General features: G+C 42.1%; 1 protein-coding gene across 4 annotated transcripts in view; it reads right to left on the bottom strand.

Moving 5' to 3' along the window:
- LOC124034064 (whirlin-like) overlaps positions 1–24,495 on the bottom strand; it is a 109,527-nt gene that overhangs the window by 41,517 nt on the left and 43,515 nt on the right. For all 4 annotated transcript variants that reach the window (XR_006838503.1, XM_046346777.1, XM_046346778.1 and 1 more), the window contains exons 2-3: positions 11,361–11,573; positions 5,662–5,787 (exon numbers count right to left, since the gene is read on the bottom strand). Coding sequence is in view for 3 of the 4 variants with exons in the window: in XM_046346777.1 (XP_046202733.1) it covers positions 5,662–5,787; positions 11,361–11,573 (339 nt within the window). In the remaining variant the exon portion in view is untranslated. The remainder of the gene's footprint in view (positions 1–5,661; positions 5,788–11,360; positions 11,574–24,495) is intronic.

Below are 24,495 nucleotides of genomic sequence, written 5' to 3'. Positions count from 1 at the left end.
GACCTTTTCAAATGGCCAATTCTCTTTCCACAAGAGGAAGTAAAGGAAGAAATTAGTTATTGACTTCTCCCCTCCTCTCCCTCCCTCCCTCCTAACACTAATGCATTTACAGTAGAAGCAGTGGAAGAATCAGCTTGAGTGAACATCCATAACTCATTGAAGAGGAGGGAGGGAAAGAGATGGAGGGGGGGGGGGGGTGAGAGGGTCTGATTTACATCGCCCAGCCAGGGCATCTGAGGTGCAGCCACTGAACGAGAGAGTTTTACTATAGTGCACTATAAAGGGAATAGGGTACCATTTGGGACTCACTCAAAGTCCATGTCCCTCAGCCCCCTGCCTCTGTAATGCTTACTCTGTGGCAGTATGGGACCCCTCCAGCGTACTGTAACTCAGCTGCTCAAAGTCGATAGATTGAACCGTCATTTCCAACTGGCGTTTCATTGATCATCCGAGATGAAGCGTGAAATAAAATGGTTATGAGTCAGACGAGACTGAGAGGAGCAATTGTCCATACACAATGTTCTTGTCCTTTCTCAGAGAGAGAGAGAGAGAAGGGGGGTAGAGAGAGAGAAAAAAAAACTAAGGTAGAGAGGCTAAGGGCAATTTCCTATTTTGGGTGGCCGAGACAGTTGTCTGACTTGATAGTTTATCTCCAGGTCGCCTGAGAGAGAGGGGCTATTACGGACACGGTACAGCAAATGGACAATCTCTCCCAAACACACTGTTACTCCTGTTTGGATTTGAATAAACTCTGTTTCTGTTTTGCTTTTTGGGTCCTCTATCACCTGCATGACAGAGAGAAAAAAACTAAGGTAGAGAGGCTCAATTTCCTATTTTGGTGGCTTTGAGACAGTTGTCTGACTTGATAGTTTATCTCCAGGTCGCCTGAGAGAGAGGGGCTAAATGTTGTGTTTTTCAGAGGGTTGCCAGCCAAAGAGACAAGACACTGGCACCTATTTGTGGATGAGAAGTGGCAGAGGCTATTTCCAAAATGGCAGCCTGTGAAATGTTCCAGCTTACAGGCCCTTGTCAATGTTTTATTGTGATCTCAAGCTGTATGCAAAGGTTGAACACGTCTATTTGAATTGCATACACCAGGGTTGCGAGATAAAATGTGTGCTTGGTTCATAGACCCGGGGTTGTTCTCTAATAAGAAACTACATGCATATGTTTTGGCACTGATTAACTTTTGAAGCTCTTTGGAAATAGGTTTGTTGATGTCTTAAGAAAAATTCTCAATAAGATTCTTCCATTTTGCCCCGTTCTCATGCTCTTTGGTTACAATCAAAAACTCGACATGTCTTTTCAAGAATAGCAAATAATCTTAGCAGTTTCAACAGCTGTGGAGAAAAAAAAGCATTCTCAAAAGTTGGTTTGAACTGAATATTGTATTGTGTAAAGTTTGGGTATTAATGTTCAATGCCTGCCAAACTTAATGGAGTTAGTGTTGTGATACTAACCACCTTGTACAAGGTCATCATGTACACCCAGAAGATGATCTAGGATATTTCACTTTAAGATATTTGGCTGCTATTATTAGCTATATTTTTATGTTTGGTTTTTATATGTACTGTATGTGTACCTATAGGTAACCGCCAAAATAACAGAAACACCAACATAAAGTGTCTAAATAGGTTAACCTGGTAAACTCTGACCCCCCTGGTGGCATTTTCTAAACAACGCATAATATTGTATACTACCCTCATAAAGTACATTTCGGATTTCAAAACTATACATCCTACAAACCCATGCTAAGTAAAGTACAGAGCCTGAGATAAAACAGGCCCTGAAATGTTTTTATTTTATTTTTTTATTGTCCCCATTTAAGGAATAAGAGATTTGTAAGTTTAGGTTGAGCTCAAATATGTCACCAAAAAGATTTTCAAAAAAATTAAGAAAAACAATGAAAAGATTTTGGGGAAAAAAACTACCTGTTACCTAATGGTAGTGCGCTAAACATGCACAAATTCCAATAGGAACAGAGACTTTTGAAATGGCACAGGGCTTGTTCAACGTTCCTTGCCTACATTTTTCATCTTAAATAAATAATGGTTCCAAGTGGCACCCCATCCCCATAGGGCTCTGTTCAAAAGTAGGGGGGGAAAGTATGGTGAGCCAGTGGGCTGGCCTGTTAAAAGAAAAGAAAAGGCAGGGCTGTAGGCTGGATAAGGCAGCATCCAATCCCCTGGGGGAGTGACACTAATTAAATCCCACGTCATTGCACACAGATGGGACAGGCATACGATCATCTGTCACACCGCCCGTTAGACAACAGCTGTATCCAGACTGGCTTGATAGAGGCCCTCGTTATGGGGCTGACACCTGGCTGACGGACGGTGTCTTATTGCTTCTCAGTGACAGGATGACTAATAAGATGCATTTAGAGGAGTTTAGTTTATCCACTGTCAGAGGAGAGAAAAGAAGAGGAGGCATTTTGTTTCTCATAGCTTCTGTCAAATAACTTCAGAAAAGGCCTCGAATCCAGAGCAACATTGAATTAGCCTCATGAAATCAGCCAGAACTTGATAGGTCACATTCTGTTTCACTGCTTGACCAGGCTAACAATGAATGTCCCTGTTCTCAAACATATATTTTTACTCCATAATTCACAGGGCTATAGATAACTTCATCCATATATAATAACAGGTTGTAGAGAACATTAACATCGCCACAATAATGTCTGCAATCACGTACAGCCTTTGTGGTAATTAATCATGTATACACCTGGTGATAATGCAGGTGCAAACTGCATACTAAAAAGAAACAATAGTTTGATATCTAGCTGTTTCCCATTGATATCTGCCAGAGGTAGCAGACAGACAGGCCTCAGGTCAGTGTTTAACAGGCTGAAGTAAGAGAGAGGTAGAGGGGAAGAAAGAGGATATAAGAGAGGGAAAGGAGAATAGAGAGAATAAGAGAGGAAGGGGAGGTAAATGGGATTAGGCGAGACAGACAGAGACGGCCTCCCGAGGAGAAGAGACAGCCTCTTTACTTTCCTACTGCTCCTCCTCTAATGGCAATATCACTCACTCTGCCAGACTGCCATGGATGTAGACCCACAACACAACTCCGACAGAGCATTACACTGGAAAACAGTGTAGTTCTTATAGATCTCTGAATACACTGTGGAGTACAATTACCAAAACTGAGGCAGAATATATATATATTTTTTTAAATCAAAATATCTGAGAGGCTTGTAGTAGAATAGAGAAAGAAAAATAACCTGTCACGTTTCCAAAATGAACAGGTTCTCCAGAAATCCCAGTTGGAAGATTCCGGGAATCAGGAAGGAATAACCAGGGAATCTGGAATCTTCCAACCAGGATTTTTGGAAAACCTTTAGTCCATGCAGGTTGTCATTCCAGTGGCTAGAGTACCATCAGCCCCACAGAACTAGAATGAGTAGAACAGGTCTCTGTTAATGGGTGAACTGATGGCCATTTGGAGTTTACCAGTTAAATTGCCATAGTCAGAGATTTTTATTCCCATTCTAGTTATGCTATTTATATGATTGGCCGCAGAGCCCTAACACTCAGCTGATAGCGTGCCTGGCCTCTGTCCCCTCTGCCACAGTCAGCTAGAAAACACAAGGCAGCACAGTGCTTTCTGTCAAATAAATGCTGCCAAAATGTCAAGCGCCTGTTATTTAATCAAGAGTCCAGGCTTGGATTTAGTGTGGCTTTCTGAGTTTTTTTTATAGTCCTCTTTATGGAAGAAGATTTTTTCCAAAGAGGGAGATGGACATGTTTGAACTGGGTTGACAGAGGAGAAGCAGTGAGAAACAGAGACAGATGTGTGCCAGATATCTTCCCAAGCCCAGCCATGCCATAATGCTATGATGCCAGTCATACTGTTTACAGGCACACTGATTTATACAGTGGCAAGAAAAAGTATGTGAACCCTTTGAAATTACTTCTATATAAATTGGTCATAAAATGTAAAACAATAGACAAACACAGTCTGCTTAAAGTAATAACACACAAACAATTACACGTTTTCATGTCTTTATTTAACACACCGTGTAAACAGTCACAGTGCAGGGTGGGAAAAGTATGTGAACCCTTGGATTTAATAACTGGTTGACCCTCCGTTGGCAGCAATAACCTCAACCAAACATTTGGTCAGGAGGAATATTGGACCATTCCGCTTTACAAAACTGTTTCAGTTCAGCAATATTATTGGGATGTCTGGTGTGAACCGCTCTCTTGATGTCATGCCACAGCATCTCAATCGGGTTGAGGTCAGGACTCTGACTGGGCCACTCCAGAAGGCGTATTTTCTTCTGTTGAAGCCATTCTGTAATTGATTTACCTCTGTGTTTTGGGTCGTTGTCCTGTTGCATCACCCAACTTCTGTTGAGTTTCAATTGGCAAACAGATAGCCTTACATTCTCCTGCAAAATGTCTTGATAAACTTGGGAAATAATTTTTCCGTCGATGACAGCAAGCTGTCCAGGCCCTGAGGTGGCAAAGCAGTTCCAAACCATGATGCTCCCTTCACCATACTTTACATTTGGGATGAGGTTTTGATGTTGGTGTGCTGTGCCTTTTTTTCTCCAAACATAGAGTTGTGTGTTCCTTCCAAACAACTCAACTTTAGTTTCATCTGTCCACAGAATATTTTGCCCGTAGCGCTGTGGAACATCCAGATGCTCAGACGTGCAACTTCAGACGTGCAGCAATGTTTTTTTTGGATAGCAGTGGCTTCTTCTGTGGTGTCCTCCCATGAACACCATTCTGGTTTAGTGTTTTAGGTATCGTAGACTCGTCAACAGATATGTTAGCACCTTCCAGAGATTTCTGTAAATCTTTAGCTGACACTCTACGATTCTTCTTAACCTCATTGAGCATTCTGCCCTGTGCTCTTGCAGTCATCTTTGCAGGACGGCCACTCCTAGGGAGAGTAGCAAAAGTGTTGAAATTTCTCCATTTATAGACAATTTATCTTATGGACTGATGAACATCAAGGCTTTTAGAGATACTTTTGTAACCCTTTCCAGCTTTATGCAAGGAAACAATTCTTAATCTTGTATCTTCTGAGATCCCTTTTGTTCGAGACATGGTTCACATCAGGCAATGCTTCTTGTGAATAGTAAACTCACATTTTGTGAGTGTTTTTTAATAGGGCAGGGCAGCTCTAACCAACATCTCCAATCTCGCCTCAACGATTGTACTCCAGGTTAGCTGACTCCTGACTCCAATTCGCTTTTGGAGAAGTCATTAGCCTAGGGGTTCACATACTTTTCCCAACCTACACTGTCAATGTTTAAATTATGTATTCAATATAGACAAGAAAAATATAATAATTTGTGTGTTATTAGTTTAAGCAGACTGTGTTTGTCTGTTGTTGTGACTTAGATGAAGATCAGATCTAATTTGGATTCATACTATTCCTTGCCACTGTATTCCTGCCTCAGAAATCTGACCTGAAAACACAGCAGACTGAAGTTGAAAATAGAGCGCAATGAACTATGTTTTGTACATAGAATCGATGTCTTTAGTGGAGTAAAAAGCGGCTGCCATGTTTCGAATCAGCAACACAGACCATAGCAGACTCTTTCCCCCACTGCTTTTCTGCGTCAGAACCTTGCATTGTGTTTTATTCCCTGTGGTGGGGTGAAACAATTTCCATAGGATGTGTATGGTAATGGCCTGTAAATACCTTGAGTCCACCGTGGTCTGCGGCTGAGCCTGGGTCCACTCCAGTAATGTATATGCCCAGGCCGTACTCTGCCCCTCCTCTGATCATCAGGCCCAGAGAGAGACCATTGTTCAAGTTTAGGGTGATCTGCAGGGATACACAGACAGAGAGGACAGGGATCAGTGGTCGTGTTCATAAAGTGTGCAGATCTAGGATCAGGTCTTCCCTGTCTATATAATCTTATTCATTATGATCTAAATGTCACGACTTCTGCCGAAGTCAGTCCCTCTCCTTGCTCGGGCGGTGTTCGGCGGTCGACGTCACCGGTCTTCTAGCCATTGCCGATCCACTTTTCATTTTCCTTTTGTTTTGTCTTGTTTTACACACCTGGTTTCAATTCCCCAATTACATGTTCATTATTTAACCTCTGTTTTGCCCATGGTTGTTGTGAGTGTTTATTCGTTGTGAAGTGGTCAGTACTTCTGTGAGCTGGTGTGTTTCCCAGTGGGGAATTTATTGTTGGTTTATTTCGAGTAAAGTTAAGTTTTTACTCAGTTCTGTGTCCTGCGCCTGACTTCGTCCGACCCACTACACACCGACTCTTTACACTAAAAGGCAAATCCTTGATCAGCACTCCTATTGTGAGTTGATTGATACATATGGCCCCAGACCTCCTGGAAGTGACAGTGATCAGTGATTATAATTTAATAATAATAATAACAAGACTAACAATAATACATGGAACTTATACAGTATAGCACCTTTCAATGATCCAAAGTCACTTGACAATTGTAGAAACTAAACAAAACAACAGAGATCATAACAAGACAACACCAGACTAACAGAAGGAAGAGACAAAAACATTAAACAAAGAGAATGGGGAGGGGCTTAAAGAAGGGAAAAGAGTGTGATGTGTCAGTGTATGAGTGAGCGAACGAGCAGGTGTTGCATGTGTGTATGAGAGAGAGTGCATGTGGGAGAGAGGGAGGGTGGGTGTGTGTGTGTGGGGGTTGGGGGGCAAGGTGGCCTGCTGTGGTGGAATGTAGTGAGTGTGTGGGTTGGTAGGGGAGAAGGAGGTCAGAAAGGTAAGGCTGATAAGGTGGTGAAGGGCTTTGTTGTTCAGAAGGAGGATCTTGTAGTTAATGCGTTTGGGAGACAAGGAGCCAGTGGAGTTCACGGAGGACAGGGATGATGTGCTGCCAGGACTTAGTGTGGGTGAGGAGTCGGGCCACAGAGTTCTGAACCATTTGGAGCTTATGGAGGGAGCTTGCATTGATGCCGGAGAGTAGTCAGTTGCAGTAGTTGAGGCGGTAGGTTTCAGCAGCAGGACGGGAGAGGGAGGACCTGACTTTGGAAATATTGCGGATGTGGATTTGACAGTCTGTCGGATGTGGTGGTCGAAGGAGAGGGTGGAGGCCAGGATGACTAAGGTTGGTGCGTGGTGTTATCGATTTTGAGGGGGAGGTTGCTAACTTGTGTGGTTTTGGTGCCTAATAGGAAGAGTTCAGGTTTGTAATTCTTTAGCATGAGGAAGTTGTGTTGCATCCAGGTTTTTATTGCAGAGAGGCATGATTCAACGTGGGTCAGTGGTGGGTCGAGGAGGGATTTGGTGCTGAGGTATATCTGGGAGTTGTCAGCGTATCTGTGGAAGTCGAGGTTGAAGTGGCAGAGGATCTGACCAAGGGGAAGGATGTTGATGAGAAGAGTAAGAGGCCTAGCACAGAGTCCTGGGGAACACCCTGTGTGACAGCAGCAGAGTCAGAAGTATGGCCATTGAGTACGATGTTGGTACGATGTGATTGGTACAATGTGATTGTAGCCATGAGAGTGCGGTGCCCCAACACCCAGACCCTGAGCAGGACTTGATGGCTCAACACGTAAAAGGCGGCACTCAGGTGGCGTAGAAGCAGGATGTTGAGGGCACCAGTATCAGTAGAGGTTATGAGGTCGTTGATGACTTTGAGGAGGGCAATTTCAGTACTGTGGATGAGGTGGAAACCAAACTGGAGAGACTCAAATATGTTATTGTTCAGGAGGTGGGTTTGTAGTTAAAATCAAATCAAATAGTTTTTGTCACATGCTTCGCATGCTTTGTAAAACGGTGTAGACTAACAGTGAAATGCTTACTAATAAACAATAGAAGGATTAAATACACATTGAGTAACGATAACTTGGCTATATACATTGGGTACCAGTACCGAGTTGATGTGCATGAGGTAATTGGGTATGAGGTAATTGAGGTAGATGTGTACAGTGCCGCGAAAAAATATTTGCACCCTTTCTGATTTTCTCTATTTTTGCATATTTTTTAAAATATGTTTTTACACACCCCAATTTCATGGTATCCAATTGGTAGTAGTTACAGTCTTGTCTCATCGCTGCAATGAGGTGAAGGTCGAGAGCCATGCGTCCTCCAAAACACAACCCAACCAAGCTGTACTGCTTCTTGACACAATGCCCATCCAACCCGGAAGCCAGCTGTCAGGATTTGGCCAGGGTTGTTCTGGTTTTTGGTCACTAGATGCCCCCATTGTGCCTTTTGACCTTTTGTTTTCCCTTGATCCCCATTATTATTTGCACCTGTGCCTCGTTTCCCCTGATTGTATTTAAACCCTTTGTTTTACTCAGTTCTTTGCTCTGTGTTTGTATGTTAGCACCCAGCCCTAGTACTCTGTGAACTCTTGTTGATCCCGGTAGACTCTCTTGTGGAATTCTGTTTTTTGTTCTTGTTTATTTTTGAGTATCTTTTGAGGCTTTTTTATGCTATACCTTCCACCTTGTGGATTTACCTTTTTTGTCTTGGAGGATTACCTTTGTTCTTGTGGAATTCCTTTTGAGGTTGTGGAGTTACATGTTTTCCTGAAGAACTTCACTTTTTACTTCATTAAATACACTGTCTCAAGTACTGCTGTGTCTGCCTCATCTTCTGGGTTCTGCCGACTATTCGTGGCTCAGTTGGTTAAGTGACTGTTTCTCACTCCGGAGACCCGGGTTCGTAACCGGGTCCTGACACCAGCCGCACCAATGTGTCGGAGGAAACACGTACACCTGGCAACCTGGTCAGCGTGCACTGCGCCCAGCCCGCCACAGGAGTCGCTAGTGCGCGATGAGACAAAGATATCCCTGCCGGCCAACCCCAACCAAACCCGGACGACGCTGGGCCAATGATGTCCAGCCCCATGGGCCTCCCGGTCGCGAACCCAGAATATCTGGTGGCACAGCTAGCACTGTGATACAGTGCCTTAGACCACTGTGCATATTTTTTTTTATTTTTACTGAATGTTATCAGATCTTCAACCAAAACCTAATATTAGATAAAGTTTACAGTGTTTGGCTTTCGCCAAGCATAATGGGACCCATGTCATCGAAAAAGTTGACTAAAGTTTGGCAAAAAGCATCTGGAAGCACATGGATGATCATCAAGACTCTTGGAAGAATGTTCAATGGACAGATGATTCAAAAGTATATATTTTTGGATGACATGGGTCCCATTATGCATAGCGAAAACCAAACACTGCATTCCACAGTAAGAATCTTTGGGGTGGCAGATAACCTAGTGGTTAGCGTATTGGGACAGTAACCAAAAGGTTGCTGGATCAAATCCCCGCGCTGACAAGATAAAAATCTGTCATTCTGCCTGAGAACAAAGCAGATAACCCACTGTTCCCCGGTAGGCCGTCATTGTAAATAAGAATTTGTTCTTAACTGACTTGCCAAGTTAAAGAAAGGTTCAATTAAGAAAAATATTTTTTTGTGTTGAACATAGTGATGGTTTGGAGATGTTTGCTGCCTCAGGACCTGGACGACTTGCCTTAATAAAAGGAACCATGATTTCTGCTCTGTATCAGATAATTCCATAGAAGAATGTCAGGCCATCCATCTGTGAGCTGAAGCTGGAGTGCATATGGGTCATGCAGCAAGACAATGATCCAAAACACACATTCAAGTGTACATGAAAATGTCTAAAAAGCTACAAGGTTTTGGAATGGCCTAGTCAAGGTCCAGACCTAATCCCAATTAAGATGTTGTGGCAGGACTTGAAACGAGCAGTTCATGCTTGAAAACCCACAAATGTCGCTAAGTTACAACAGTTCTGCATGCAAGAGTGGGCCAAAATCTCTCCACAGCGATGTGAGAGACTGATAAAAGACTACAGGAAGCATTTGGTTGGAGTCACTGCAGCTAAAAGTGGCACAACCAGTTATATTCAATAAGGGGGAAATTATGTTTTCACACAGGGGCATTGGGTGTTGCATAACATTGTATATGAAATAAATGAAATAAGTATGTAATTGTTGTGCTGACTTAGGTTTTGGTTAATGATCTGATTCAGTATCAAAAATATGCAAAAGTACAGAAAATTCGAAAGGGGGCAAATACCAGTGTGTTGTCTGCAAACTTAGTGATGGTGTTGGAGTCGCCCGCTGCCACACAGTTGTGGTTAAGAGGGAGATCAGGAGGGGACCAAGCACGCACCCCTGAGGGGCCCACATGTTGATGGTCAGCGTGGCAGATGTGTTGTTACCTACCCTCACCTGGGGGCTGCCCGTCAGGAAGTCCAGATCCAGTTGCAGAGGGAGGGGTTGGAGATGGGGAGATAGTTGTTGAGGATGGAGGTATCTAGTCCGGGCTTCTTTAGGATGGGGGTGACTGCATTTGTTTTGTAGTCTGATGGGACAGCTCCATGGGCCAGGGAGAAATCGATGTGGAGCTCCCCTCAGCATCCAGACTACATCCCAAATGGCACCCTATTCACGTGAGCCCTAGTCCAAAAGAGTGCCCTTTATAGTGAATAGGGTGCCATTTGGGATGTAGCCTGTGTTCTCCTTTCTCCAGTGTTTGCCCACCTCTCTCATATATTGATGTGAAACTGCATCGTCAGCTCCACAGACCAGGCGGGGTGGGCAGGGGTACGATACACCGTTTTGTACAGCGCTGCAGATTTAGATGGAAACTTTGATGATGGCCAAACACATCCAAACGGATTTAAATTCACTAAAATAAACTGTGGGAATACTGGGCTAGCCAGGGGGCAGACTTAATCCTACAGAAAATTGATTATTTTTTCGCTGCATTTAGATGAGACTCGAATGTCGTGAGATGTTTTATGTCATTAGTGTTGACAGTGATATAGTTTCTCTGGACGTGGGGCTGAGACATTGTTACTACCACTGATATCTCAGCCCAGGCCCCAGGCAGGGTATGATGTGTTGCTTGACTGCGTCTAAAATGGCACTCTATTCCCTTTGTACTGCACTAATTTTGAACATAGGGCACTACATAGGGAATAGGCTGCCATTTGGGAAGCAGACCGTGTCTTTAGGTGGAGTCGGGGGACATGAATCTCTGCCAATAGAGAGGCAGGTCTTTACTTTGGGACTCCTCCTTTGCTAGGCACCTAGCCTTCTTTGTGGGAATTGATGTTACCTCTGCACCTCTATATACACTCGTTTGTATAGCATGGTTGCTGGCAAGGGCATTCTTTATCGTGTATATTTAATTAAGATGTCAAGACACAGATCAAGTAGTTAGCATTTGATTCCTTGTCATAGCAAACCTACATGGCTGTCCGAGCAGCCCGACCACGGACCTACCAAAAATTCTCTACCAACATAGCTCCGCTTCCCCGGCAACAGAATGTGCTGATGGATAGAGAAATGGTTTGAACCTTGCTGAGAATTCAAAAAGTATGACAACCAACGTTCCAATATCAGTCTCACCGTCTTCTCAGCCCTCTCCTGTGTGTGTCCACGTCTCTGGCTGTCCTGCCGTCCCAGGGTGCTGTGCTGCTCCTGCTTCTCCAGGTCGGAGGGAGGGGAGACACTGCGGCCCTGAGGGTCCACCCAGGTGTAGATGTGGTTGGTGATATAACCGCCAGGGATACGGCCCACAGAACACACTGACATGGCTAGCTTCTTACAGCCCTTCAGGACCTGCATGGAGGAGAGGGAGGGGATTCAATTTAATTCATCCCAAATGGCAATTTCATTTGGGGATGTGAGACTAAGTAACCACAACAACATGAGAACATATAGCAAACACACAATAAATGACACGCACACAGGAGAGTGAGTAGTAGAAGATGAGGAGGGAAGAAGAGGACAGGGGTGGATTGTTTGCTAACTTCAGTCATGACGTGTTGATCTTCTGTGGCTTACACACTCATTCCACATTCCACTTTGTGTCACGGCCCGAATATACCCCTCACATCGTCCTAGCTGATTACGTACGCAAAGGCTCCACCATTATACAAGGTACGGATGTTTTCAGACAAATTGGTGATGTAGACGCAGTGTTTTATTGTCCTCTCAGGATGAATCGCTGTGTTTACCATCGTCACGCCCCCGTCATTGATTTCATTATGTTCTGGTTGAAAACAGTGAAGCTCGTAGCGAGCGGAGGGAGTGTCCAGCAGCAGCCACATCATTCCCCTTCTTTATGGGCTGGAGGCAGCTCTCTGAGTGACTGTCCTCTGACTCATATGCACTGACAGAACTATGACAGAAACACACAGGGACACACACTGACACAGACATAGACAAACACACAAGGTTACACACACAGGGCCAAACGCACGCACGCACACACATGCACACACACACAAGCACACACACACACACGCGCACACACACACACACACACACACACACGCACACACAAGTACACACACTCAAACAAACACACACACACAGTACATGCCTCTCTATACAACACAGTCTGAGGGGGCAGGGAGATCATGTGGTGATAAGGATCTCCCTGGAGGCACCAAGCTGTCCCTCTCTACAGGATGGCTGTCAGAGACAGAAAGCAAGAGAGAGAGAGGGCAGGGACAGAAAGAGAGCACACTCAAGAGAGAGAGAGAGAGATGTGTATCTGAGAGTGGCAGATTGTCTGCTTTTATCCTTCCAAGTGCATCTATCTGTTTTCCTTCCTAGAAAAATAGTTCTGGAGAATATTGAAAACACTTTTCTGCTATACTGTTATTTGTGGCTGTACTGTATTTGTCTTTTATTGTGGATGAATAGAGTCATCCGGAAGCGAGTTATATGTAAATCGGAGTTTCTCATCCTCTGTTCTTTCATGGTACAGTGCTAAAGAGAGCTCATAGGTTGCTTCACCCAGACCACACTGTTGAATCCACGCGCCTATCAAATCAAGCTTTATTTATACAACACATTTCAGACAAGGAATGCAATATAATGTGCTTCACAGATTTAAAAAACAAAACAAATAAAAACAATGAAAATAAAAACAGAAATATTTACCACACAACAAACAAGAGGATAAAAAAAGAATAACAATAAAAACTGAACAACTAAAAAACAACCTGAAGAAAAGCAAAGATAAAATGTGTGTTTTAAGATCTCTTTGAAATATGTCCACGGTTTCGGCCCCCCTCAGGTTCTCTGGCAGGCTATTCCAGAGGCTGGGGGCATAGTAATTAAAGGCTGCCTCCCATGCCTCTTGGTCCGAGGCTTTAATTGGGATAGTTAAAAGGCCAGTACCAGAGGGACCGACTGGGGACCTACTACAGTAGGTACATAACTTAAAAGCATGTCTAACATGGATTTAAAAACCAATAGAAAAATCGTTAAATTAATTATAAAACTCACAGGCAGCCAGTGCAGAGACCTTAAAACCGGTGTAATGTGTGCTTTTTGTCTGGTCTTGGTCAGTACCCATGCTGCAGGATTCTGTATGTTTTGCAGTTGACATTGGACATTTTCTAGAACATATGTGCCTCCATATACATTTCGTAGTAGTCAGCAGGATAAGTGCACTCTACATGTGTGTCTAGGTCAATAGACACCATTAGACATGCACCTGTCTGGGGAGTGGGCATGTCTGGTTATTTTTGTAAAATTGCTATGGCCTAATATTTACTGTTGCTATGGTTACACCTATTGGGAATTTTCTAGAACATGTGTGCCCATTATACAGTTGAAGTTGGACATTTACATACACCTCAGCCAACTACATTTAAACTCAGTTTAATCCTAGTAAAAATTCCATGTCCTTGGTCAATTAGGATCACAACTTAAGAATTTAAGAATTTATTTACCATTTAAGAATGTGAAATGTCAGAATAATAGTAGAGTGATTTATTTCAGCTTTTATTTCTTTCATCACATTCCCAGTGGGTCAGAAGTTTCCATACACTCAATTGGTATTTGGTAGCATTGCCTTTAAATTGTTTAACTTGGGTCAAATGTTTCGGGTAGCCTTCCACAAGCTTCCCACAATAAGTTGGGTGAATTTTAGCCCACTCGTTCTGACAGAGCTGGTGTAACTGAGTCAGGATTGTAGGCTTCCTTGCTCGCACACACTTTTTCAGTTCTGCCCACAAATGTTCTATAGGATTGAGGTCAGAGCTTTGTGATGGCCACTCCAATACCTTGACTTTGTTGTCCTTAAGCCATTTTGCCACAACGTTGGAAGTATGCTTGGGTCATTGTCCATTTGGAAGATCCATTTGCGATCAAGCTTCAACTTCATGGGTGATGTCTTGAGATGTTGCTCCAATATATCCACATAATTTTCCTCCCTCATGATGCCATGTATTTTTTGAAGTGCACCAGTCCCTCCTGCAGCAAAGCACCCCCACAACATGATGCTGCCACCCCCGTGCTTCACGGTTGGGATGGTGTTCTTCGGCTTGCAAGCCTCCCCCTTTTTCCTCCAAACATAATAATGGTCATTATGGCCATACAGTTCTATTTTTGATTAATCAGACCAGGGGACATTACCCCAAAAAGTATGATATTTGTCCACATGCGCAGTTGCAAAACGTAGTCTGGCTTGTTTATGGTGGTTTGGAGCAGTGGCTTCTTCCTTGCTGAGTGGTCTTTTAGGTCATTTCGATATAGGACTCGTTTTTACTGTGGATATAGATACTTTTGTACCTGTTTCCTCCAGCATCTTCACAATGTCCTTTGATGTTCTGGGATTGATTTGCACTTTTCACACCAAAGTATTTTCATCTCTAGTAGACAGAATGCGTCTCCTTCCTGAACGGCATGATGGCTGCGTGGTCCCATGTTGCTTATACTTGCGTACTGTTGTTTGTACAGATGAACGTGGTACCTTCAGGCTTTTGGAAATTGCTCCCAAGGATGAACCAGACTTGTGGACGTCTACAATATCTTTCTGAGGTCTTAGCTGATTTCTTTTGATTTTCCCATGATGTGAAGCAAAGAGGCATTGAGTTTGAAGTTAGGTCTTGAAATAAACAAATTATGTCAATTAGCCTATCAGAAGCTTCTAAAGCCATGAAGCTTCCTTTTCTGGAATTTTCCAAGCGGTTTAAAGGCACAGTCAAGTTAGTGTATGTAAACTTCTGACCCACAGGAATTGTGATACAGTAAAATAATCTGTCTGTAAACAATTGTTGGAGAAATTACTTGTGTCATGCACAAAGTAGATGTCCTAACCGACTTGCCAAAACTATAGTTTAAGTGTATGTGAACTTCCAACTTCAACTGTACATCTTAGAGTGGTCAACAGAATAGGTTTCGCTCTGTATGTGTGGCTAGCTCATTGGGCACCATTGGACATGCACCTGTCTGGGGAGTGAACATGTCTGTTTATTTTTGTACCATTGCTATGGCTCTAATGTTTCTATGCCCAAATATGAAACAAATCTAAAATTAGTTAAAGGCAAAAACATAATGGTGGCTAAATGCCAGAGGGGATGAATCATTAACATAAAGAGGAGTTACTATGTGTGTGACGTAAGGATGAAACCTGTATAAAAAGTGGTTGCCAAGGCTGGAAAGTTAGTTGATTTAATGAACCAGCTCGACTTATATTACTTTGTAATAAAAGTCTATTTGAACTCACAGGCTCCGGTATTTGAGAAATGTTTTTGACTGAATAGTTCCACAACATACAGTGGGGCAAAAAAGTATTTAGTCAGCCACCAATTGTGCAAGTTCTCCCACTTAAAAAGATGAGAGAGACCTGTAATTTTCATCATAGGTAAACTTCAACTATGACAGACAAAATTAGAAAATCACATTGTAGGATTTTTTATGAATTTATTAGCAAATTATGGTGGAAAATAAGTATTTGGTCACCTACAAACAAACAAGATTTCTGGCTCTCACAGACCTGTAACTTCTTCTTTAAGAGGCTCCTCTGTCCTCCATTCGTTACCTGTATTAATGGCACCTGTTTGAACTTGTTATCAGTATAAAAGAAACCTGTCCACAACCTCAAACAGTCACACTCCAAACTTCACTATGGCCAAGACCAAAGAGCTGTCAAAGGACACCAGAAACAAAATTGTAGACTTGTGCCAGGCTGGGAAGACTGAATCTGCAATAGGTAAGCAGCTTGGTTTGAAGAAATCAACTGTGGGAGCAATTATTAGGAAATGGAAGACATACAAGAGCACTGATAATCTCCCTCGATCTGGGGTTCCATGCAAGATCTCACCCCGTGGGGTCAAAATGATCACAAGAACGGTGAGCAAAAATCCCAAAACCACACAGGGAGACCTAGTGAATGACCTGCAGAGAGCTGGGACCAAAGTAACAAAGCCTACCATCAGTAACACACTACGCCGCCAGGGACTCAAATCCTGCAGTGCCAGATGTGTCCCCCTGCTTAAGCTAGTACATGTCCAGGTCCTTCTGAAGTTTGCTAGAGAGCATTTGGATGATCCAGATGAAGATTGTGAGAATGTCATATGGTCAGATGAAACCAAAATATAACTTTTTGGTAAAAACTCAACTCGTCATGTTTGGAGGACAAAGAATGCTGAGTTGCATCCAAAGAACACCATACCTACTGTGAAGCATGGGGGTGGAAACATCATGCTTTGGGGCTGTTTTTCTGCAAAGGGACCAGGATGACTGATCCGTGTAAAGGAAATAATGAATGGGCCATGTATCGTGAGATTTTGAGTGAAAATCTTTTAAAGTGGGAGAACTTGCACAATTGGTGGCTGACTAAATACTTTATTGCCCCACTGTAAATGGTGAGCTTGCTAGGAGTGGCAAAAAGGGACCAGAGACAGTGAAAATCTGCAGCTGCAGACGGGGCCTCTTGGATGAACTGCACAAATAAGCGGCCACTTGAAAAACAAGGTAAGCTTAGCTTGTGTCTATAGTATAGAGATTATGTGGTTCGCTCCAGAAACCTGCCTCAGCGGTAGGTCACAGTGGGTCTCTCCAAATTTGCCAAACCAAAGATATATTGGGAGCTTTTGAGTTCAAATGAAATGCATGCAAAATAATGATGGGATAAAAAGCTTTGAAGGTTGCAACAGTGAAAATAGAGTATATTCATTGGTGTGTGACCACTGCAGAGGGAGAGTTGTGTGCTTCATCTGGCTTGACTGGCTCAGTTGAGTGGGGTTATTCACTAATTTGTTCGGGCGGTACATCTGACCAGTTTGTTCAATCTTTTTGAGTTGTGACTGTGTTGTCTGATTCAGTTTGGCTGGACTTATTTGTTTTAGACATGCTTGTGTTTGCGTACAAAACACAGCCCCTTCATCTTATTCAATCAGTCAGAGTCAGCCAATTGAATTCATCCAGCTCGCTCAGTTGCTCATCTGGGGTGGGTGTGTTCAGTCTTGTTCAGGTTGTCTGTCTGCCCTGTTGACTGTTCTGTTTGATCAAGCTTGGAGTGGCAACAGTCCATCTGCATGGTCAAATAACATGAAATAGAAATCCTGTGATACCACTTATCGTGTTGAGGAAGTCAATCAATAAGGACTGCTTGGATGGGTAGAAATCCTGTGATACCGCTTATCGTGTTGAGGAAGTCAAAATCGATAAGGACTGCTTGGATGGGTAGAAATCCTGTGATACCGCTTATCGTGTTGAGGAAGTCAATCGATAAGGACTGCTTGGATGGGTAGAAATCCTCTGATACCGCTTATCGTGTTGAGGAAGTCAATCGATAAGGACTGCTTGGATGGGTAGAAATCCTCTGATACCGCTTATCGTGTTGAGGAAGTCAATCGATAAGGACTGCTTGGATGGGTAGAAATCCTCTGATACCGCTTATCGTGTTGAGGAAGTCAATCGATAAGGACTGCTTGGATGGGTAGAAATCCTCTGATACCGCTTATCGTGTTGAGGAAGTCAATCGATAAGGACTGCTTGGATGGGTAGAAATCCTCTGATACCGCCTATTGCATTGAGGATATGAATCGATCAATGGGGACTGCTTGGAATACTGTCTTTTCTGTGTTGAGGAAGTGAATCAGAAAAATGTTGAATTTTCAGGTTGCTTAGAAAAGCGTGAGAAAGTGTGAAAGTAAGTGTAAAAGTTCTCTGCTGTTGGTGGGGAAAGAGCCACGCACCTCTCCCGAAACGTTGCTTAAAGTGTGACCTGGTAGGGAAGACGCACCCAGTCCCGCACTAAAGGAGGGGAGTGTGAATGGTACATGAAGTAATATGATATATGATACTAGAAGTTTGAATAGTTAGGATGAATAAATGAAAAATACATGAACATTATAGTGAAATAGTAATAAATGTCAAGACGACATCAGCGATTGCCCGTAAGGCCATTGAAAATTGCATAGTGTGTTGCAAGGTAGACGAATATAGAGTTCAGAGAAATATAGAAATTGGGATATTTGAAGTAAGAATATACTCAAAAAGAGAGAACAATTATAAAAAAGCTAGAGACGGGGCAATAACCAATAGATCGAGTACAAGAATCAGAGAAACAAAAATAATGTTGTCACGTCCTGACCTTAGTTCCTTTTTTATGTCTCTATTTTAGTTTGGTCAGGGCGTGAGTTGGGGTGGGCATTCTATGTTTTTGTTCTATGTTTTCTATTTCTGGTTTTGGTCTGGTATGGTTCCCAATCAGAGGCAGCTGTCAATCGTTGTCTCTGATTGAGAACCATACTTAGGCAGCCTGTTTTCCCACTATGGGTTGTGGGTAGTTGTTTTCTGTCTCTGTGTCTGCAGCAGACAGAACTGTTTCGTTTTCGTTAGTTCTCTTGTTATTTTGTGTTCAGTTTCAATAAATATTAACATGGACACGTACCACGCTGCATATTGGTCCGATCCTTCCTACTCCTCCTCAGAAGAGGAGGAAAACCGTTACAAACGTGGACATACATAGGAGGGAATAGGGTGTGGTCAAGTCGTTCAGGGCTTTAACAGACCGTTAGAAATATTTAGCCCTGGACGAGTAGAGAGAAATCTAAGAACAAGAGAAAGAAAGTGGTTTTAATATAGTGAATAGCACAATAAAGCAAAGAATAAATACGGATATCACAGGAAAATAGGGAGAGGCTTGGAAAGTAGTTAATAAAGGTACGTAATATAGAAGGGAGTGAAGAAATCTAAAACACCCTAGACACAGTAGGGAGAGGTTTGGGAATAATAATTATTCATATGTTGACAAACGGCCCTGTTTCTCGCCGTAATATGAAGCTAGAGGATTTTAATAAAACCATGGAGTCGCTGAAAGAAGCGCACAAAAATTCTACCAATTCGGCTCGAATATGGGAAGAATTGAGCAAATAATATTGGGCAACATTTCCCTGCTCACGGAGAATTCAAATCAAATAAAGAATTCAGGGAGGCAATTATGAATTGACACAATCACATAAAACCAAAATCAAAAGCTCAATATACCAGTGTATTGATGTTAGCGTTCTATCAGCGTAATCACATGAACCACACTATTTGAGTATGGATACTGTTGAATGGGGTACTTGGTAGAATCGCTCAGGCTATTTTGTTTGGATTTCAAAGTTCTAGTTTGAATGTACCAGAGTGCAGAATAACTTATAAATTTACGAATGCTCAACATGGCCGGTGTTCGTAAACGTCAGGGAAATAACGTTATTGAATTATTGCCAGAAGCACAGTTAGTCACCAACTTTTTTAACAAACTTTAGCCAGTTAGCTTGGGTAGTTGACCGCCTTGTGGGGGAAAAAAGTATTAGGCATTATGAATCAACGTTTGGATCAACCCTGTTCATTGGCGGCTTTTGGGGTTGAATAATCCTTGTGAGAATCAAGGACAGTGGATATTAGGTAACATATTAAAATTGGCAGTGTATACGGGCGAGAGCACGAATGATATTTAAAAATAGTCATACTTTGTATCACGCCGCATTCAAACAAGAGCTAAAGGGTGTAAATTTGGGGGTTCTGTGTTGATACAATATGTAAGGTAGTGTACTTGTTATTGGCGTAAAAAGACGAAGAAACTCACATGCCAAACATTGCCACATTAGTAAACTATGTGGTAGAGCAGGGACACAAGGAATTATAGCTATGGTAGAGTACAACCGGTGAAACAAGAGAATATATTTGGGGGTTTTGAGAACCATGCGACTTGACTAGAAAACCTTAGTAGTGAGACTTTATTTCATTTTATTCTAAAAAAAAGATTTATTGAAGTGACAGAAGCGAGGAAGAGATAAGAGTAATTCAAGTGGCCTCCCTGAGAAAAGTAGAAGTTACGTTGTTCTGACTATAATTAAAGAAAAATGGTTAACTTAATGAAGTAGCGTTAGCGGAAAGACAGAGGTGGAGTATGGTTGAGATTGCGGAGAGCTTTCTGAGTTTAAGGGGAGAGATGTAGACTGGGGAAGGTAACAAAGGAGAGTTAGTGAATTGGAAAGTAAGAATTTCGAAGATTAATTGTTTGGATTGATAAAAAATTGGTTGATGTATTTCCTACATTTGGGCCTTACAAGTTCATCTTAAAATAATAGATGTTTAATGAGTGTGAAGCAGAGGTTAGTGATTAAAAATATAGTTATATTGATAAGGAGGATTGATATAAAGGTAATGATTGTTTGACAGTATGTGAATGGTAATATGTTATTAGTGTTTTTATAGCACTCTAATGATGCGATATTTTAGTAATTTGAAAAGATGAGGTTTCAATACAAGGTTAAGTGATGAGTAGAAGGATTGAGCCTTGAGATTGCAAAAAAGATTTGCTGCGGTTGAAAGCAAGCAGGTAGTGGGATATTTGAAGTAGAGGTATGAGAAACATTCTTTGTGTAATCGCGTGTGTGTAGGTGGCAGGGAAGTCAGGCGCAGGAGAATTGAACCTGATATAAATGGAGTCGTTTAATAGACTTAACAAAACTAGAACGCCGCAGCCCGTCTAGTGTTCAACCTTCCCAAGTTCTCTCACGTCACCCCGCTCCTCCGCTCTCTCCACTGGCTTCCAGTTGAAGCTCGCATCCGCTACAAGACCATGGTGCTTGCCTACGGAGCTGTGAGGGGAACGGCACCTCAGTACCTCCAGGCTCTGATCAGGCCCTACACCCAAATAAGGGCACTGCGTTCATCCACCTCTGGCCTGCTCGCCTCCCTACCACTGAGGAAGTACAGTTCCCGCTCAGCTCAGTCAAAACTGTTCGCTGCTCTGGCTCCCCAATGGTGGAACAAACTCCCTCACGACGCCAGGACAGCGGAGTCAATCACCACCTTCCGGAGACACCTGAAACCCCACCTCTTTAAGGAATACCTAGATAGGATAAAGTAATCCTTCTCACCCCCCCTTAAAATATTTAGATGCACTATTGTAAAGTGGTTGTTCCACTGGATGTCATAAGGTGAATGCACCAATTTGTAAGTCGCTCTGGATAAGAGCGTCTGCTAAATGACTTAAATGTAAATGTAAAACTTCATAACCAAAATGGCAAGATAAATAAAAGTGGGTAAAATCACCCATCATGCACCAATACATAATACACGAACATATAAACAAACAATCTCCGACAAGGACATGAGGGGAAACAGAGGGTTAAATACACAATATATAATTGATGGGATATGAAGTAGGTGTGAAGGAAGACGAGACAAAATCAGTGGAAAATGAAAAATGGATCAGTGATCAGCTAGAAGGCCAGTGACGTCGACCGCCGAACACCGCCCAAACAAGGAGAGGGACCGACTTTGGCGGAAGTCGTGACACTTTGACAGTTTCTGGTTATTGTTGCCTGGTTTTATAGTTGGGTAACAGCAGTGAATTTGAGCAGGAAGTTCATGTATTCCAAAATTATAATCTGTTTCCATTACATGGAACAGTGTCTAGTAATAAAAGCGGAATTAAATAAGAATTGACTATTAAGCTGATAAGACAGCTCCAACGTTTTGAAGGTTCTACATTTGTTAAACAACAGTTTTGTATTTTACTAAACTAATGCAACAGGTTAAACTGATAGGATTACCAGAAAGGGGTTCTGGGATTGTTTATTTTAGATGGGGTCGATTCCACTTAATGGAGTCTGATGTGTCTTGAGTAGGATTCTTGCATCCAATACAGTAGGTATGGTAATTAAGGGAGACATAGGAGGCCAAGTCTCAAACAACTTTTTATTAGATACCTTGGATCAAATATCACTGAGAAATTGACTACATTTGCAACAGGAAAAGGTATTCCATTTAGAAAGGCTAACAGGAACAATCTAAGGTGAAACAGCTATTACATATGTTGATTGGACATTGGTCTTGTAACGATATCAGGATAATTGTACATGGTTATGGAAGAGAGGGACCAATCATATAATACCAAATGGGAGTGAATTGTGTTAAAGGTAGTACATGCTAAATAAAGAATGGGGTGGATTAAAACAAACATTTAATGATTGGAGTAAGGACAGTGGATTTACCATGATCATGTTTGGTTTATAAATAATACTTTGGGATTGCTGATTAAGATGTAGCATAGTGAATGCTAACGAAATGTACACTTTCCTTTCCAGAAGAGGAGGGTGTCTCATTACCTCTCTCTGAAATGTTTCCTGAGGCTATGGTCTTGGGAGAGCAGTTAGTGAAATTAGGCAGTTTTATAGGTATAATTCAGTATAGGTATGATTCAGTGATGAAGAGAAATTACCAAATTAAATAAGGCCTGGCCATTATTGTTTGTTTTTGTCATATGGTTTACCACACACACACACACACACAACAGCACGCGTGCACATTTCACCGGTTATGATTATGCGTTAGTGCTGTTGAACCTGTGAGTTTTTTCATTTCAGTTTTAAATTGGGTATGCAGAAGAATGGAAATGCTTTGAAACATGTTTAAATGGTTTCGGGAAGGTCAGGGAAAGAAAAGGGAGAGGACATATTTTAATGGTGTCGAATGCCCTGTATCCTGTCTTTCTGGTGAGGCCTTATCTATCTCACTAGAAATAACAAGAACAGGTGGGATTTAATTATAAAATGAATGAGAAGCACCAGTATCTATTCAAATTGTACCATTACTGTATGAGATTCTAATATTTCCTTCGTGAGTTATAAAGAGTTGTAATTCTAAGTTGATTAGTTATTTGAATTGGTTTATTTTTTATTTAACACATTTTTGAATCATGTCTTCGAAGGGGAACATTACCAGTTTCCTGGGGTCCTGGTCTCTGGGTAAATCTACAAATGTACTTTGTTCAGTCTGCATACAGAAGGAAAGATATATGTTAAGGGACGACAGTTACTCCAAATGGAGAGTCATAATGTAAATTGCTCATTTAATTTTTTGTTTTTGTTTCGATACAAATTTCACCAGATTGGGATTTATGGAGCTTGGGATTTCTGCAAGGGGTTAGGGTGATAACGTTCTGATCTGGTAACTCTTCAGAGCGATCGCTAGGAAAATAAGATAGTATGAACTCATTTTGACAAAGGTTTTAGTAGTAACAGTATGCGCTTTGACATTTCTCATAATATAATGTTATTAAGAAAAGGTTAATGAATCATTTGTCATATAGTCAATGCTTGTCTGGATTTCCTGAAACAGAAATGAATTGAACTAAACTGTTGGTCTGATCTGTTTTTTTTGTTGAGGTTATCATGGAAGGTGACGTCAGATTGTATCTTAATGCATGGTAGGAATAATTTGACCACAAACAGTGTGTGTGAACCTCAAAACCCTCCCTGACCGGCTGAAGAAAGAGTGACAAAAGCATGCAATGCACAGTGACTTGTAACACTTTTATCTGAGTCCGAGCCATAAACCGGGGCAGGAGTGCTGAGGGCGCTTGTGGAGTGAGTGTGAAGAGAGAGAACGGCTCAGGTGAGAGACTTGTGTACGTTGGAGATTAAAATTGGGACATTATCACGGGCCATCAAATGGGACAGGCAAGAGTTACATGTGCCATTGGGAAGAATAACTTTAAACAATATATGTAAAAGACAAGCTAGAATGATAAGTGCTGGGAGAAGGAAAGGGGGGAGGAACAGTTTAGACTAAGGATGCATTGTGATACTGATCTTTCGTTACAAGACCACTTACGACAGGAAAACAGGGACAAAGTGGGCTGTAATCAGAAGAGTTATTAACAGCAATAAAAGGTTCCATTTAAAAATGTACTTTCTAACCGGGATTATGTGTCTTAGTTAAAAAGCTGGAATTCGAGTCATAGACTCAAAGTAAGCACTTAAGGACTGTCATTCTGAATTTGAGTTGGATACTTTACAAACTGTTATAGTTATGATTCGGATGTTACAGGAAGGCCATAAAGATCATCAAGGACATCAACCACCCGAACCACTGCCTGTTCACCCCGCTATCATCCAGAAGGCGAGGTCAGTACAGGTGCATCAAAGCTGGGACCGAGAGACTGAAAAACAGCTTCTATCTCAAGACCATCAGACTGTTAAACAGCCACCACTAACATTGAGTGGCTGCTGCCAACACACTGTCATTGACACTGACCCAACTCCAGCCACTTTAATAATGGGAATTGATGGGAAATGATGTAAATATATCACTAGCCACTTTAAATAATGCTACCTTATATAATGTTACTTACCCTACACTATTCATCTCATATGCATACGTATATACTGTACTCTACATCATCGACTGCATCCTTATGTAATACATGTATCACTAGCCACTTTAACTATGC

The sequence above is a fragment of the Oncorhynchus gorbuscha genome, linkage group LG04 (genome assembly GCF_021184085.1).
Source record: "Oncorhynchus gorbuscha isolate QuinsamMale2020 ecotype Even-year linkage group LG04, OgorEven_v1.0, whole genome shotgun sequence".
Taxonomy (NCBI): Eukaryota; Metazoa; Chordata; class Actinopteri; order Salmoniformes; family Salmonidae; genus Oncorhynchus; species Oncorhynchus gorbuscha.
This window is presented reverse-complemented; position numbering and strand designations above follow the sequence as displayed.